This window comes from Cyprinodon variegatus, unplaced genomic scaffold (assembly GCF_000732505.1).
Source record: "Cyprinodon variegatus isolate N-32 unplaced genomic scaffold, C_variegatus-1.0 Scaffold1606, whole genome shotgun sequence".
Taxonomy (NCBI): Eukaryota; Metazoa; Chordata; class Actinopteri; order Cyprinodontiformes; family Cyprinodontidae; genus Cyprinodon; species Cyprinodon variegatus.
The window spans coordinates 99545-116866 of NW_015152059.1; the positions used below are offsets into that span (position 1 = coordinate 99545).

At 39.8% G+C, this 17322-nt stretch overlaps 1 protein-coding gene across 2 annotated transcripts in view; it reads right to left on the reverse strand.

Annotated features, from left to right (window-relative positions):
- Window positions 1-800: 800 nt before the first annotated feature.
- The window catches only part of nol6 (nucleolar protein 6), an 18028-nt gene continuing 1506 nt past the window's right edge, over window positions 801-17322 (reverse strand). The window contains exons 2-26 of one of the 2 annotated variants that reach the window (XM_015403986.1): window positions 17072-17314; window positions 16474-16590; window positions 16192-16371; window positions 15910-16078; window positions 15427-15561; window positions 14903-15066; window positions 14682-14802; window positions 14532-14590; window positions 14342-14443; window positions 14137-14252; window positions 13482-13659; window positions 13279-13401; window positions 12777-12925; window positions 11198-11273; window positions 9502-9642; window positions 9278-9395; window positions 7974-8128; window positions 7601-7764; window positions 6455-6607; window positions 6250-6347; window positions 5963-6087; window positions 3097-3186; window positions 2210-2410; window positions 1244-1345; window positions 801-1154 (exon numbers count right to left, since the gene is read on the reverse strand). In XM_015403986.1, coding sequence (XP_015259472.1) covers window positions 1005-1154; window positions 1244-1345; window positions 2210-2410; window positions 3097-3186; window positions 5963-6087; window positions 6250-6347; window positions 6455-6607; window positions 7601-7764; window positions 7974-8128; window positions 9278-9395; window positions 9502-9642; window positions 11198-11273; window positions 12777-12925; window positions 13279-13401; window positions 13482-13659; window positions 14137-14252; window positions 14342-14443; window positions 14532-14590; window positions 14682-14802; window positions 14903-15066; window positions 15427-15561; window positions 15910-16078; window positions 16192-16371; window positions 16474-16590; window positions 17072-17314 — 3429 coding nt within the window. In that variant the 3' untranslated portion in view covers window positions 801-1004. The remainder of the gene's footprint in view (window positions 1155-1243; window positions 1346-2209; window positions 2411-3096; window positions 3187-5962; window positions 6088-6249; window positions 6348-6454; window positions 6608-7600; window positions 7765-7973; window positions 8129-9277; window positions 9396-9501; window positions 9643-11197; window positions 11274-12776; window positions 12926-13278; window positions 13402-13481; window positions 13660-14136; window positions 14253-14341; window positions 14444-14531; window positions 14591-14681; window positions 14803-14902; window positions 15067-15426; window positions 15562-15909; window positions 16079-16191; window positions 16372-16473; window positions 16591-17071; window positions 17315-17322) is intronic. The other variant, XM_015403987.1, reaches the window with a different exon arrangement.

The window sequence follows — 17322 nt, forward strand, 5'->3', positions numbered from 1 at the left end:
CTCTTGTCGGGCGATTAAAAAAATATATATATATATAAAATCGCTGTTAATCTATTCCCACAGTTGGGTTGGGAGCTGGGTCTATACTAATGACTTTCACTTTGATATTTTAGCACGGATACATATCTGGGGCGAGAATGAATCAGTCTTGGCGTACTGTGAAATTACCACGGCTGACATGGATGCAGGTTAAGGACAGCTCTATAAGCCACGCTGACCAATCGCCTCGCTCAATGGACATCCACAAGCTTTCCGCCCATTATCGTAGCTGATGGACTCGAGCTCGTTCTATCTTAAAAATGACCATGAAGCGAAGTACCATAGGGAAAATGCATGACCAGCATGCTGCGGCGAAAGCCGCAACAGACGTAAAGTTGATCAAAGCGATCTAAGATTAAAAAACGTCTTTTGTCCGTCAATATGTTCTATCCAGATCTCATGTGGAAAAGTTTTGGCTTCACCTGGTTTAATTTAGTAAAAAAAATCTTTAAGGAACCTGCTATCGGATTAGCAGTTGAAAAAAACAAACAGATTAATCGATTTGCAAAATAATCAGTTACAGTCCAATAAAATGCAAAATCTCAAGATAGAAGTTGAATGACCTCAAACTTTCAACCAAAGAAGTTCTCAATATGGTTTCTAAAAAAGAAAACTAATCTCATAGAATCGAACCTAAACCACTCAACCTGAATCTACTGGCCAGTTCTCCAACTGTGGATGTTAATATTTGGTGTGAATTATAGTGCGAGTTGGTTCATGTAAGAAAAACATGACAGAATATCATCTGAAGCCATAAAGGTTGAAATGCATTTATTAACACAAAACAGACCATCAAGAACAAATATTGAGTTTATCTTTTTAAACAATACAATTACAATATTGGCTGTTTAAGAGGATTAAAGTGTTGTTGGTCCTTTTCTTTATCTTAGTCAATTTTAAGCATTCAAATAAAATGTCATGTTAATAGAATATTTGATGGAATAAAAAAATGAGGTGTTTTCAGTCTAAAAAATCCATTTTTCAGTTCTTGCTTCCACCGATTTCACCAAACCCTTTCCAATCACACGGAAGTCCTCCAGGATTGCTTCAACATTGGGAACGGTTTTCACCTCCTCACCTGTCACCTTCACGCTTCGAGCAGCCACCTGAGACGTCTGAGAGGAAACGTTAAAACATCATGAAGGAGTCAGGGGGGAAGAAAGAAGACGGCGAACAATCAACATTTGAAAGGCAGGGTTCTCACTTTAAAAGGCACAGGTTCAAAGGCTTTAGGTTTCCATAAGACTGAAATCACCGTTCCACCATATGGATCACAGAAGAACAGGGCTAGGTCTCCAAATGCCTCCTGTAAAAATTAAAAAAAATTGAGAAAAATAAATCTGGTAAGTTTCCTTTTTCCAACTAACTGTGGGAGTGGGGAAGGAGGGAGTAAGTAACCGTGCTTTAATGACAGAAGAAGAAATACTAAAACCAAACTGTTTGCAGAAAATGACTGCAGCTACTGACCCTTTTCAGTTTTGCTAAATCCAGTCAGAGTATTAAAGCATTTTATTTGAATTTCATGCAATAGAACCAGACATTTCCATATTTGTGAAGATTGTTATACATTTAATAATTTTGAATAAAATTTTGAAAAGTATGGTGTGCATTTGTATTCAGATTTGTCAGCTAGATAAAACCAGATGTTTTCAGAAGGTATCTAATTAAATCCATTCAATTTCAGTTGAAATATAGCCTATAACCCTTGGCCCGTTAATCAATGGCAAGACTAGGTTACACTAATGGTGAAACATAGGAGGAGAATCCTGCTGCAGGAAGTTTTCTTCAAAAACAACAGGGAGGCTGGTAAAAGAAAAAAGTTGATCGGAAGTTGGAGGAAACTACAAACAGGAAAATTTTGAATGAAACGCTGCTGGACTTCAGACAAGTACAGCAACTCTAAACAGCTGTAAACATACTGCAAATAGTGGAATTCCTGCACCGGAGAAAGCGGGTAGTAATGCAACACTCCAATTCAATTCCACTCCAACTATTAGCTCCAAAAAAGGATAAAACAAAATAAAACACTGGACTCCAGATTCCAGAAAACTTTCTGCCGGCTCATCTGAAAGCACTTTCTCAAATCTTTCATTATTTTGCACTAATCACTTCTTCTCAATGAAAAAATAAAAACTGTATAAATAATTATGTAAGGCTGAGCAAGACTCACTCTAAGCTCTGTCAGGTAGAGAGACACAGGGTTGTAGTCGATAACAGGCAGGGCTCCTCCGAGCTGAGCTGCAGCGTCAGCTAATACTCCTCTGCTAAAAGACACAGCTGGAGGGTCCACAGCATGTCTGAGCAGAGGAACCTGCTTCCGATTCAGGTGAATCAAAACATCATATGCATCAAGTGGAGGGCGCATAATAACCTAAAGCACAGGAAGGGGAACAAACAAAAACATTTAGAAGCTGAGATATCCTTCAATTCAATTAACCGTTTAAAGCTACAGTGTGTAATTTTCAGAGACATCTAACATCCAGACTGCAGACCGCAGCAACATGAACATCACAATACACCGCCACCCCTCGGGTTACAGGGCGAGGAAGAGGGCAGAGAGGCCGGGGTGGGCGTGCAGCAGGGGCCAAGCGAGGGAGAGGTGCCAGCGGGGTGACTAGAGCAGAGGAGGAAAGGCTTGAAGATCTCCAAAGGAGCTGGAGAGAAGTAAACGAGGTATTTATTTTACAGAAAATTACTGAATCATTACCTGTGAAACGTCAGGGACGTTGCTAAATAAGTATACTGGAGAGTAACAGCATCATCACGCAGCATGTTATTGTAATGGGCGATCTCGCAATCGCTAGTTTGTTGGCTCTGCGCTTGCCGTAGCGCAAAGATGTCTGCCTCCATGCCTGCGAGACCCGCTCCTATGTAATTATAAATAACGAATTCTAAGGCAACGCAAATATTAAGGTTAAGAGGCTGAGCTCGTAGATGATGATAAATAACATAGTTATGTATAATATATTACATTTCTGACTGTATATCCCTGTAATTATTACACACTGTAGCTTTAAGTGGAGTGTAGCTGTGAATAAATCAAAGCTTTTCACCCACCCTGACATCTTGGATCTGGCTGCCGTCCATCAGCTGCTGTTCCAGTACCTTAAGGCTCTCAGCCGCCACCATCATCACGCGCTGAAGCATCTGAAATATCAGAAATAAACTCTCCACGTCAAAGAATTTCTATTAAGCGATATATTTTTATCATCAATGTTGCTTTAATAAGATAGCTCTAGATTCCAGGTTTGGTGACCATCAAAGCACACATTGAACATTGAGCATTTTTCCAACCAATATTGCAGTTTTATTTTGATTTTGCATTGCTCTAACCACAATCCAGGGTTTTTTTGGTTTTTTTTATGGCCTTTAAAGTTAATATTTCCAAAGCCCATTAAGGCAGGACTGTACTGCTGTAAGGAAAAATGCTTTATTCTACTCTCATGCATGGATCTATGTACTAGCTGCAATGCTCTCTCCCCTTTAGTGTAAAGCAAACCCACTTAAGAGCTAAAATGAGAAAGTTAACTCTTGTTAAATGTAATGTGACCAAAATTGTGTTCCTCTGCAATTAAAAAACGCATTATGTTTATTAAATGTCCTGGTACTACTAAAGAATATGTGATGCATTTAAAATTATGTGTCCTGTTAAATGAAAAATGCCCCCAGAAGATTAACAAATGTTAACAGAAAAAAAACAACAAAAAAAGAAAGATGGGTAATGTTTTTGGGGAATAATAATAATAATTGATTCCCTCCTAAACAATAATTCAATACATAAAAAGACTTCAGACAACAGAAGGAGCCAAAAGGAGGAAAAGGTGCATAGGGTGAATGTGTGGTGCATGTACCCAATGCACCGTTTCCTCCGTTTGGCTTCTTCTTTTGTCTATTTGAGCAGATGTGACAAGTGAATTCCCTACTGTGAGACCAATAAAGTCCATCTTATCTTATTCTAAGTTATTCTTATTTCTAAGACAGTAAAAAGGTCCTTATTTTACATTTAACTCTAATAAGGTATTCAGTGTAGTAACTGAAAGGCAAGGATTTCTCAGCAGCGGAATAATCAATTCATGAGCGCCCCCTAGTGGTGCCACAGGAAAGCAGTTCAGATTAAAGCGGAATGGACACATTTGACTCAGTTTGGTTTTGAACTGTGTGCAGTCGGAGTCAAATCTGATTAAGAAGGGATTTAGTTTTATCCGTTTTAAGACCAGACTAAAAAGTAGCAACAAGCATTTAAAGTGTTTTAAGTTAAATAACTAACTTCAAAAAGTTGAACTAGTGCGTAAAACAGAATTAGTACCCATAGACTAGTGGATGCATCTTAAGGCTTGATTCTGGTCATTTTGAATGTATTTTACAGCTAAAGATATCCACACTTCACATAATACATGAGATCAATACAGAGGTATGTCAATCCACTCTACATCATCTTCAATCAGTAACTTTTTGGGGCATGAATTACAGATATAATGCATTTGATGCCATGTGGCATGAAGGTTATCCACCAGTGAAGCTCTGCTGAGGTGGTATGGTAGCTGAGGTTGCTTTAGCAGCAGCCTCCAGCTTGTTCTCATCTACTAAACACACAAAAGATGGAGTCTTTGTGGAGTTTAGATGAGGTCAGTTCAGTGCATATTAAATAAACCAATAGTTGGGTCACTAAACTCAATGCTGGTACTGTAGGCAGCTGCAAAGTCCTGTTGGAAAATGAAATTCTCTTCATAAAGCTTGTTAGTAGAAGGAAGCAGATTGCTATAGTCATCACTTTGGACATAAGCACAGCTAACCAACACCAGAAGATGAGGTTGCTTCCAAGGGCTGCATCTAATGCCTGAATGCATCTCTCTTGCAACTATGTTTTTGAACTAATGAACAATCTTCTCCATAACTAAAAATGACAAAACATTTCAGAGATTAAAATGTCGTAAAATGTCTATTTAGGATCCACATTTGAGAAAATTATTGATTTTCTACAGCTGCGAGATATATTCATCAAAACTACTAGAAATATTTAAACTGCAGTACCTGGGAGATATCTATGCATGAGACAAGCTTTAGATGAGAACAAGGGACGTTTCCCCACCGTGACGTCTCTGTCAGCGCGTCACTAAGATCCTGCTTTTTGTCAGCGGTATAAAAGACAGCGCTGCTTATTAAGACTGCGTTTGTTGGAGGGTCAAGCTTGGAAAGCACAGGAAACCTATTTGGGTCACAATGGGAGGCTGGTGTGCGTTTCTCTTTTATATGCAACTTTGCTACACTGGACTCTTTTGTAGCGACGCTCAAACCCAAACAGAAGAGCACAAAACTAAATATTTAACTTACTTCACTGCAACAGAGGATGACAATGAAAGGCAGCTGGTAAGCTACAAGTGAAGCCATCAAACAAATGGCTTTTATTAGACATTATTATTGATGTCCTTAGGAAGAGGGAAGTTTTTGATGCCCAGATATTTTTTTTCATTATGATTTTGCAGATCAATGATTTACACCAGGTTTTGGAAAGACTTCAAAACAGTCAATTCCCAGCTCTAAGAAAAAAACATAGCTATCTGCCTGTGGTAAGCAATGCAACAAACGAGTCCAATTAAAATGGATTTAAACCCAAATATTTGCCAACTTGTTTTTATTTGCTTTTTTTTTCTTTACAGTGTGATCCAGGAGAACAGTGTGCTTTAAGAAAAGGATCCAGGATTGGAAAACTATGCGATTGCTCACTTCCCAGGACATGCAACTCTTTTCTCCATCGCTGCTTATGATTTTATTTATAACTAAAAGACAGATGAATAAAATGTACACTTTAAAAAATGTGAAACTAACCTGAATATATATACATTTGCATTTTAAATTATCCAGTTTGGCCTAATTTATGTGAGTTTTTAATCCAAGCCATTGAATGTGGTGCGTGTTTGCTGACCTGCACACTGGGTGCCCGTCTGGTCCACATAGACAGCTTTTTGTCTTTAGGTGTTGCTATGAACATGACAGGCAGAGACTCTCTAGAGGCCATGAAGTCATTCTTGATCTCTGTGTACTCTGCAGCTGCACGTGACAGAGAGGCGAACAACAATTGAACTGGACAGAAACAGCAACTCACAAGCAGGATGTTAAAGTATGTCGGGGTTGTAAAGGGAAGGAGGTCAGGAGGGGTTTGTTTTTGTTTTAGCAAAGTTGGGAAAAGGGGGCGTGTGAGCGAGAACCTGCCTGTGAGCTGGTTGTTGAGGTTGACCACCAGCGGGTTGTTCCTCCAATCAAAGGCAGAGAGCAAACGAAGGAATCGGAGGAAGCCCACCTGGGGAGAGCTGAGGAAGAGGGAAAAAAATTCATTCACATGACCTACTAAACAAGACGGGCTAGGAAACGTGCTTTCTATGTTAAACAGAGAGTAAAAGGCAGAATTAGGGCTTACCTCGGAGGAGTAAAGGGAGCAGGCTGCAGAAAAAGCGACGCCACCAACAGATCGGCTGCATCTTCTGAAACGGCTTCACTGAAGAGCTGAGCAGCGAGCCAGCGCTTAGCCAGGCGACACACTGCTCCGAAACATGGGTGCTGCTGCTGGAGACTTAATAAAGATAAAAAGCAGAAAAACGTGAACATCTACAACGAGGGTGGGCAACCCGCGGCTCCAAAACTGCATGCGGCTTCTTAGCACCCCCCTGGAGCTTTTTCAAAGATTTTTGAAAAATGTATTTTATTGATTTGTTTATTTTAATTTGGTGTGCAGGAGGTCAAACAGACATTCATTATTTTTTCCAATGCTGTAAATATTTTTATAATAAATAAATGTAAACAATATATGTAAACATTTATTTCAACGAAAATGTGCATCATAGCCATAGAGATCAGTGGTCAAAGCCTGCAACACACGTTTCAGGGTGTGTCTTGGGCCATGGATCCCAAAGGGCAAAAAAGGAAGATACCTGATAAGAACAGATGATTCAAAGAAGAATGGACCATATCATTTGCTTTCATTATCAATGCGGATGGATTGCCTGCATTTTTGCTTTGGCACGAGAATTTGTCAAATAATAAAAATAGTAATGTGCAAAGGTATTCCCAGGGAAGGCTAAATATGCAGCCGATCACAAAGTTGTGAGTAAGAGAAAGAATGCGATTGCAGAACTTCTGGATACATTAAAGGAGCGCAAAGATAGATTTAAGAAAATATATTACATCTCCAAACTCCCCTACTGCTGCTAGTTTTGTTTCATGCAAGAGAAAAAAAGTCCACAGATAAAACAGGTAGCACTCTGATGCAGGCATCTGATTTTTACCACCCATGTATACCCCCAAATAATCAAAATAAAAATAACACCAAGGAACGATGGTGACGGAGGATGTGGGATTTCATGGTTAGAGAGCTCTGATCTGATGGATGTCAGTTCCTGGTTGGTTCCACATAACTCAATCAACTCCTCCCAACAGAAACATGTCCACCATAGAAAGATTTCTTTGCATTTCTATAATTTCATCAATGCAACAAAACTTAAACCGTGCGGTGAAGAACATTTAGTACATTTAAAAGATGATGGGAAGCCTCTTAACTCAGCCGTACCCGTGCAATGTGCTTGTTAAGAGAGGCTTGTGAATAGTGGCCATCTCCAGAGCCTGAGCCTCCTCATTGTCTCTTACAACCAGCAGACCATCAGCAGTCACGCTCTCCCTCAGCACCTGAGGCTCTCGATGGTAGGCCACCTGGATCCGAAACACCAAACCATCCTAAAAGAAAACAGATTTTCCAAAAAAATGCTTAAAAACCCCCAAAAATAGACTATTAAACCACACCCTATGCTGAGGTAAGACGGATCATGATATCCAGTCAGCAATCTTTATAAGAAATGCTTTAATTACAACTTTAGAAGCAAAATCTACACCGCTCTAAAAGGCAGAACTTTAACAAACAACTTCAAGTTAACTGCAATATTTACCTTCCAAACGTCTAAGTGAGTGGGGCAGGGCCTGCAAGTATAGTTGTAGTTCTTCTTGAGCAACTCTGCCAGGCTGATGTGGAAGGCAGCTCGGATGTGGCGGATTGCAGTTCGGTCATGAGGCCACTTGCCACTTCCCTCCATGTGACAAATCACTGCAAGAAACATATGAGAGCATGTGGGACTGTAAAGCTGCTGTGGCTATGAGAAGCCATCTTGGTACAGCAAAAGCTCTGGATTTCGTGATTTTGATTGCAGAAATCTACAGCTTGGCTAGCATCAAGTTTAAAACAGCCTGCATATGAGGAGCACCACTCTGCAAACGTGTGCCACGAAGAAGCCAGATGCATAATAGTTATTAACAGTGACCGCTTTTGTCGGTGTATTATTATAAATACTTGTACAGCAAGCAGCAGCATCTGTGCTGCTAGATTCTAATATTCTTTGTTCTATTCTATTTAACTATATTAGAAATGCATACTTCCGTTTTATTTAATGGTGCAAAGTAGTGCACAGAAAGTTCTGTTTGATTTAGATATTTTTCCACAAATAAAAAAAAAAAACAAAAAACTATAAAGCATGTTGTGCATTTGCATTTAACCTTTTGGAGTCTCTATATCAGCTTAGTAGTTCTAGAGGCTAACATTTTTTGAAAGCATCATCACATGATTCTGCCACCAACATGTTCAGCTGCAGTGAGGCGTGTAGAGGCTGACATATAGTCCAGGTTTCCTGCCATACAGTCCAAAAAGTTCATTTTCCAACATATTTGCTGCAAGTCCTCCAAGTGGTTCACGGCTAACTTTAAACAAGTCCTCTTATGGATTTTGTTAAACACATTTTTTCATCTTGCCTCTCTAACAATATAAGAACAGATGCGGAGCCTACAAATATCTATTGTTTTCCAAACCAGAGCTGTGGAGCATTGCTGCTCCTCCAGAGTTACTGCTCCCCTGTTGTCTGGTTCTGTAATAAATGCTCTCATATCATCTAAGCCAGGGGTGTCAAACTGGTTCCAGAAAGGGCCGTGTGGCTGCAGGTTTTCTTTCCAACCAAGCAATAGCACACAAGACTCCAGTCAACTCATCAAGGGAGTCCAATCTGAACATGATGACTTGATAAGAATGGAGTCTGTTGTGCTACTGTTTGGTTGGAAAGAAAACAAATCTGAAAATAAATCTGAAAGTACATGAATTTCTTCCCATTGTAAATAAAGAAGAAATCTGGACGAGAAGACTCATGTTCCAAGAGAAGAAATGACCTAAATGAAAGAAGCACAGGTGGCACAGAGTCGATGTACAGACCTGTTATAGGAGTGATATAATGTGGACAGGGTTTGTCTTCCTTTGGAATCAAAGACCTGCAAGTCTTTTCTCGGTCAAAGAAGGAATAGTCCAGCTTCACTGGCTCTGGAGGAAACACCTGGAAATAAGAAACATCATATACACCTTTATAAATAGGGAGGTGTAGTAATATTTAATCTAAGTGCAAATGGGAAAGCTTTGTCCTTATGGAGGGAAAATAATACCTGTGTGTATCTAAGGGCAGGGTGGGCTCCTTGCACTGCAGTAATGGAAAGAGGCAGACCCTCCAGGTTCCACAGTTTCCTGCTTAGATCATCGTAGGACTGCACCACGACTAAGCTCTCCTCCTCTCCAGTACTTGGCACCTAAAGGGAATTGTAATGTAAAGGGTTAAAAACAAACAGAAAAAAAGGACAGATGCAACCTGAACATTTTAGTTGAACAGCTCTTTTTTCTTTAGAAAACTTTAACACTTTCTGGAGGATTTCCACCTGCAGGATTCGAAAGCAACGGCCCAAAGAACAGAGGGGTATTTCATTAAACTGCTCAGAAATCCAGATTCAGACGTCCATTTCTGACTCCTTAAACACAAGCCATAATTAGTGGGTTTCACCAAAAGAAGACCTTGCTTTAATGCTAAACGTGTTCAACCAAACAGTGTTGCTGCACTATTAAGCAGAACACACAGCTGATTGTGGAGCTGATTTAGAAACAGTATTTCACTGGTAAAATTATACAAGAAGTGCAGAAATGTAATCAAAAAATAAAATACAAACAGTGTTACCGTCAATAAGGCACGGAAAGGAGATAGCGTATTAAACTTAATATAGGCCGATATCTATTAAAATTAATAGGTGTCGGCCTATACCTATGAGTATTTAATAGTCCAAGACAAAATATTACTATATTACTGCCCGACGTCCAACCCATCAGTAACACCAGGCGTCAAATGTTCTTGTAACAGTTGAAAAATAAAGAAAACAATCAAAATGGTAGGCTCTAATTGAATCACACTCTCCTATCTTATCTCCATTTTCTACTCCTTACATTTTAAAACCTTTTTTTTTTCCCCCTCATTTAAGCTCATTTTCGTTATGGACTGTTGGTATTTAAAAAAAAAATATTAAATCTACCAAAATGATTAGTTTCATTCAGACAATTTATTTGTTTCATCCAGACAATTTATTTGTGGTTGGACTAATAAATAAAAATAGTTATTCCAAGATGATGCAAAATTTGACACTGTTAGCATTAGATATAAAACTAAGAAAATTAAGTATAAAGAAGTTATTATCCAGAGCTTTAGAAAAATTCCTTTAATACAGTTGCGCAGTAACCAGTATAAGGTTTAAAGCATGTTTTTAACATAATTGATGCAAATGTCATGAGAGCTGTACAAAACGAAATTTCGTTTTGTACACGCTGTTCACAAAATGACAAAGTTTGTCTAAGTCATTACTTTTATTACTAAAGTAGTTTATAAAAAATAAAAAAAAAGGTACTTGACACTTTAACTTGAGTAAAAAGCTTAAGTTAATACCCTAACTTCTACAAAACATACTTTTAAACAGAATTTATACTTCTACTTGAGTTATAACCATTAATACTTCTGACACCTCTGGTCACTGTCACCTTTTCTGGCTTCTAACTAAAAGGACTTAGAAAATCAGAGGAAGGGTAGAATATAAAATTGTAGAAACTGTAATTTTGGAAAACCAAGATGACTAGTTGCCATTTAGCTTTAAAGGTTGAAATGAATACATTCCTTTTAAAAAAAAAATGCCTTTTAATGTCAAGGTAATAAACACAGAATCTTTGTTTTGTTTTTTCAACATTGACAAGAACTTTATAAAAATTAGTTGTACTCTAACTTTACAGTTTTTTAAAAATAAAACACTTAAAACAATCTCCATATTTTACCTCATTTCCTTTTGCGATGATATCATCTATCATGGCTCCGACAAAACGCACACAGGACTCTGGGATATCTGCATGTCTGGCAAAAAAAACAAAACAAAAAATAAACTGAAATGGACCATCCATTTTCTGGAAACACTTATCCCAAAAAGGGTCGTGAGGGGTCCTGGTGCCCATCTCCAGCTGTCGATGGGCGAGAGGTGGGGTACACCCTGGACAGGTCACCAGTCCATCGCAGAGCAACACACAACCATCACTCACACATGAAGAGAATTGAGAGAAGCCAATTACCCCAAAAGTCATGCGTTTGGGCTGTGGGAGGAAGCCGGAATATCCAGAGAGAATCCACAGGGAGAACATGCAAACTCCATGCAGAAAGACCCCAGGTCGAGATTTGAACCCGGAACCTTCTTGCTGCAAGGCAGCAGTGCTACCCAGTGTGCCAATGAGCAGCCGTAAATTGCATTTTACAGCATTACCTTGTTCTTTGTGAATACGGTTTAAACTTTGATTGATTAAACAATTCATAATCCCTTTAAAACTTCCTTAAGACTTCAAAGTTTATGATGATAATAATATTGTCATAATACTGTATGTCATGCAGCCGGCCTTTATTTTTAAACTCTGCTGGTTTACAGATGCAAATAAAGGGCCCTTGAAGGTTTTTTATTTTATTTTCCAGAGCCGTTTTAAAACATGGGAAGTGGAGCCAAGCGTGCGACTAAGTGGGTCTTGACTCTTGTTCGCTGCAAGAAATGTGACGCCAAACTCAGAAATTGCGGCAGAACCACCAGCACCATGATCTCCCACAGGCTCACTTAGCACCAGGTGTCCATCCCCCAGTGGGGCAAGAGCAAGGACGGCTCTGGACACCGAGGATCTAGAGGCAATGAGGGATGCCCACACTGCGGAGGACAAAACCCCAGAATGGAGGCAAAACAAGCCGAGCTCCATGTGGGACGCTTTTGTCAAAGTAGACGAGGAGGTCCAATGTAATTTTTTTTACATTAAACTGAAGTACATGACCAGCATGATTTACCACATTAAGAAACGAACACATGAAGAAACCACAGAACAGCACAGCCATGCAAAGGACTGCAGGGGTTAATGAACTCATCATCAGAATGATAAAGGACATGTTTCCCATCTGTGTGGTTGAAGGGGATGGCTTCAGAAAGCTCCTGAGCCACACTGTGTATAAATCTAATGTGACATCTGCTGATGAAATCACATGCAGCATTGAGAGCCATTACAATGAAAAGGCAGAGGATGTCATGAGGAAGCTGGCTGAAGTGGAGAAAGTGGCTCTCACTGCTGATTTTTGGACAGCCATTCCCTTTCAGAAGTATGTTACAGTTTCCTGTTCATTCATAACAGAAGACTGGCAGGGAAGGTCAGCTATGCTCCATACATACAAGCTGTCATCAGGGGGGCAACTTACTGTACAGAGCATCTGACAGAAGCTTTTCAGCACAACACAGGCCTGGAGGTTGCAGGAGAAGTGCGTGCGTAACACAAACATCTACCCAAACCAGGGAAATTTTGGATTATTTCATAAGGCCTGCCAGGAGGAAATACATACAGCTGTAGCAGGTGTGTGATGATCTGTTTGGGGACCAGCCTCTTTTGGTACGTGCTCTTTCCATCCCAAAGCACCGCCTCGGTGATGGCACCATCCTGGAAGCGACGCAGCTCGGAGCGAGAGCCCCAAAGCTGACGGAACTCTGCTGCCTGGCAGAGAGACAACAAATGGAATCCTGTTTGATTCATTTTCTGATTAAAATAAGTTAGCCCATCGAATGTAGTTGCGAAAAAAAAAACCCAGCTGTAACAGGTCCATATAACGTTTTGGTTTAGCATAAAACCTTAATTCTTTAAAAGTTATAGGAAAGATTGTCTTTTTTTTTTTTTAACAAACTTTAACACACACAACATGCAGAATACTATGAATTTTACTCACATTTAATTGGTAGTATTCTGAACTACCTAAAATCTATCAATAGTAGTGACAAAGTGACCATAAATCTCTTTAGGCTCAGAAGAAATAAAATATTTTTGCAGTGAGGACAGTGAAGGGAGGCTACCTTGGGATTGTCTGCTGGTGGACCTCTTTCCAAGACGGAAGCTGCCAACTCTGGATTTAGAAGCAAACCGAAGGAAAGGGGAGGCTGAGCCTTGTACTTCGGGGCTTCGCTCTCCACAGACCACTTCAAGAAAAGAAAAAAAAAAGTTTGTATGATTGACTGTTTTTCTAGATTAGACTAAATCAGTTAGAGAACTGTCGAACCTCTGGGTCAGGAGAGAGGGAGTGGATGAGGAGGTGAATCCTCTGGCCAAGACCTTTCTGGAGCAGCGAGAGGACAAACGGAAGCGCAGTCTCGACATAATTTCCACTGCGGTCCATCAACTCATGGAGAAGGTTCTGTTTCTTACAGCAAGCTTGGAGCTTCACCAAGTCACATAACCTGAGTGAGAGTTTTATAGAATACATTTTTGTTTTCTGTTAATCAAGTAAAAAAAAAAAACATTTATTTTTTCTTTTTAAAACAAGAACACAGCTAGAGCATCAGTGACTGAGTGTAATGGAACCACTGATTTCTTATGCAATGAATAGACCTTACTAATCTTGGTTAATGGATGTAAAAAGAAAAAGATTTAAGCTTATAAACATTGAAAGCACAGGGCACATTTGTATTTAGACATAGTTCCATCTCATACCCAAAAAAACATAATTGGCCACACACATTGTCATTGAAAGCAACACAGGACCCCATTGCAACTACAACATCATTGATATGGTAATTAGAAGAAAAAAAAAGTCAAAACTACACTTTAAATATAAACAAACAGAAAAATGTTCCTGCTGGAGAGGTGATCATGACCATTAGAAATGGGCACTTTGCCTGGCGTACTTGAAGGACTGAGGAGGAAATTAAACATACTGGAAAACATGGTCGCTTGTCCTGATCATCGGTTTGGGGGTCATGAGGAGGCAGTGGAAGCCGTCCACCGTCGGGTCGTCCCAGAACTTCATAGAAACGACGGCCTCATGCTGCAGCTGGACATTAAAAAGATCAAAACTGGTCACTTGATGTCACTGCACACGATGACTGCATTTAAAGCAGCGGTCGCTTTAATAGTTCTTGCCTGTTTGTAGGTACAAGCAGTCATGCCAGCACACATGTTAAGATGTCCTGAGGGGTCAACAAAGACAACCTGGAACGCACTGTGGAACTCTGCAAGAGACGGCTGCATGAAAAGACAAAGAAAATATTATAGCACAGGTTAGAAAAAAAACATACAAGGGGACTGTTTGATAGTAGGTTCATTCACTCACAGCTGTGGAATCAGGATCCCTTGCTAGGCTTATCCCGCTTACAGTCAGGTCTGTAGTTGCTAAAAGTTAAAGAAGAGCTGAGTATTCCTAATGGTTTACAGCCAATCTAATCTCTGTTATAAAACTAAACTGATGAAAAAATCTACTTACCTAGGAAATTCAAGCTGTTTCGAAGCAGCTGATAGGCCGTCATGGAGTTACTGATCCGATGATTGATCAACAGATACGCCATGAGCATTGAAGCGAGAAATCCATTAAAACAACCAGTGCCCTAAAAGACATTTTGACAGAAATGTAGGAGTCATTACAACATGCATTAAATATGTATGTCATGTAAATAAGATATAAAATAATTAGCGAAAGGTTCCTACCTGGTCCAGCTCTCTTTGATGAAGCCAGACTTTGAGCAAAGCTACACCATCACAGAAAGCTGAGCACTGGGATTTGATGGCAGAAAGAAACTGGAAATGAGCCCTGGGCAATAAATCTGCCAAAACAGAGGTGTTGTAGTGTGGAGTTGGAGGTCCGCTACCCTCTGAAACCAAACAAAACACGTGGTGTAAGAACATGCTTATATATATTACACAGCATTACATATATCATCAGAGGCTGTTTGTCTGCTTTGGTCAGAGAGCTTAATATCCAACGCTTTGGCTATAAACAGTATCGGCATTATGCTGAGAATTTAGCTGTGCTAGTAAAAAAAAAAGAAAAAACTGTGATGAATTCAGAATTGTACACCGTTTTTTCAATGCACCAATGCATTATGTTCCAAATAATCCTGGACATGGCAAAGACAATTAAAGTTTTCCAAGTCAACAAATTAGAAAAGCCTGTTTACTGATAACCAAAACAAGAGATTTTTGACAAAAATTGGCAATAGTGCTCTCCTTACCAGCATGGGAAGCCTGCAGTCCAGTATACCACTCTGACCTGATGTTATTCCTCTGGGGGTGGAACCGACTGGGCTTGAAGAACCCAGGAGGCGGGCAGACATGAACACATACAGTGAAACACGAAGAGTCTTTGCCTAAAAAACAAACAAACATCAGTCACCAAAACATATCTGATCTCAGTCCTTTATTATATCACATGAAATGTAAGCAACATCAGTAAATTCTTTAAGCCTTTTATAGTAAGCCATTGATTTTTGTCATTAATTGGGGAGTGGTGGCCTAGTGGTTAGAGCAATGCGTTTGGGTTCCAGAGGTTCTGAGTTCAAGCCACAGACTTCCACTCTGGGTGTCTGAGCAAGACCCTTAACTCCACACTGCTCCACGGGCGCCACACAATGGCAGCCCACTGCTCCCCAAGGGGCTAAATGCAAAGAGAGAATTTCTCTATTGAGGGAGAATAAATGTGATTTGAAAGTGATTACCTGAGGGAGTCAGCAGCAGGACTGGATGGAGTCTATTACCATGGAGACAAGAATAGCGCATTGTCCCAATGTCAGAGGAGGACTTCAGGTGTTGGGCAAGTCCTGCAAGATAGAGGGCTCTTTTCCTTGGATATTTCTGGTTTAAAACATCTTTTGGACGGAGAACATCCTGACAAGAGAAGATAAAATAGGATGTAAATAGTAAGAGTTGTTTTTACAGCTATTAATCACGTAGTGAGAAACAGCATTAGATTAATCTCCGAGCATTGAGAGGTGACTTACAGCTGGGATTGTGACGGCGAGGTCCACCTTAATGTTAGGCTTAATGCAGGTTCCCAGTGGGTAGCTCCCAATCAGATCAATGGAAGCAGGAGGTGCCATGTGGAATTTGCCCTTTGTTGTTTTGGGCACCAGAAGAAAAGGAACCTTAACTGCACCGGACAGCCATGACAAGTCACTCACCTGAGCACCGAGTGAGAGATTGTTTAAAAAAAAAACTTGATTATATATGCAGAGGTGGTGAAACAGTGAAAATACTCTGGGGTTGCTCTAAACTTTACACACCTCAACCTCTGGTGATACTGGGACCGTCTCAAGCAGCCTTGTGACCGTCTTAACAAAGGAATCGATTTGTTGTTTCCTGCGTTCACTCAGGGTAACCTCCTTCAGCAGCTCCTCCATCTGATATTCAAGAAGAGAGAAAGGGTTTATTAAAAATATAAAAAATTCCATCATATATTCAAATGCACTAAAACTAAACTATTTATGTAATGTCACAAATTTATAAGATGACATATTGTGGACCAATTATTCTTTCTTCTTGGTAGCGTTCAAGGTACAGCCTTTTAAAAGAGAAGTAGTTTACCCATGAACATTTTTAGCATTAACAGAAATTGACTTATTCCCAAAGTATAAGTAATTATGCTTTGAAGTAAAAGTTAGTCCCCCTATGTTTTTCATACATTATGCTTTTCATTCCCGGGGCAAATTACTGCTATATTACGGAACACTATATTCCAAGATGGTTTTCAAACAAGGTACAAACCAGTTTCCTAGATTGGGCTGTTCAGGTTTGTAAACAAGTTCATATTTAATCTGGTGGAAAATTACTTTTCATATTCTAGGAATATATTCACAGCTAGATCCCAGACAAGAGTCTCACCTGCATCTTAAGAAGGCTGCAATGAAACAGGCTTTCAGCCTCTTTCAGGTGATTTAGCTCCTCAGCTGTTGGAGGTCTATATAAATCATTCCTGGACAGTTTCACTGGATGGTAGACCACTTCTTCCTCCTCTTCATTACTTCGGACCCTTTTGGGCTTAATAGGAGCAGCAAGTTGTTCCCCTTCATCATCATCACCATCATCATCTTCATCATCTTCATGGGACAAGTCAAAGGAATGCATCTGGAAAC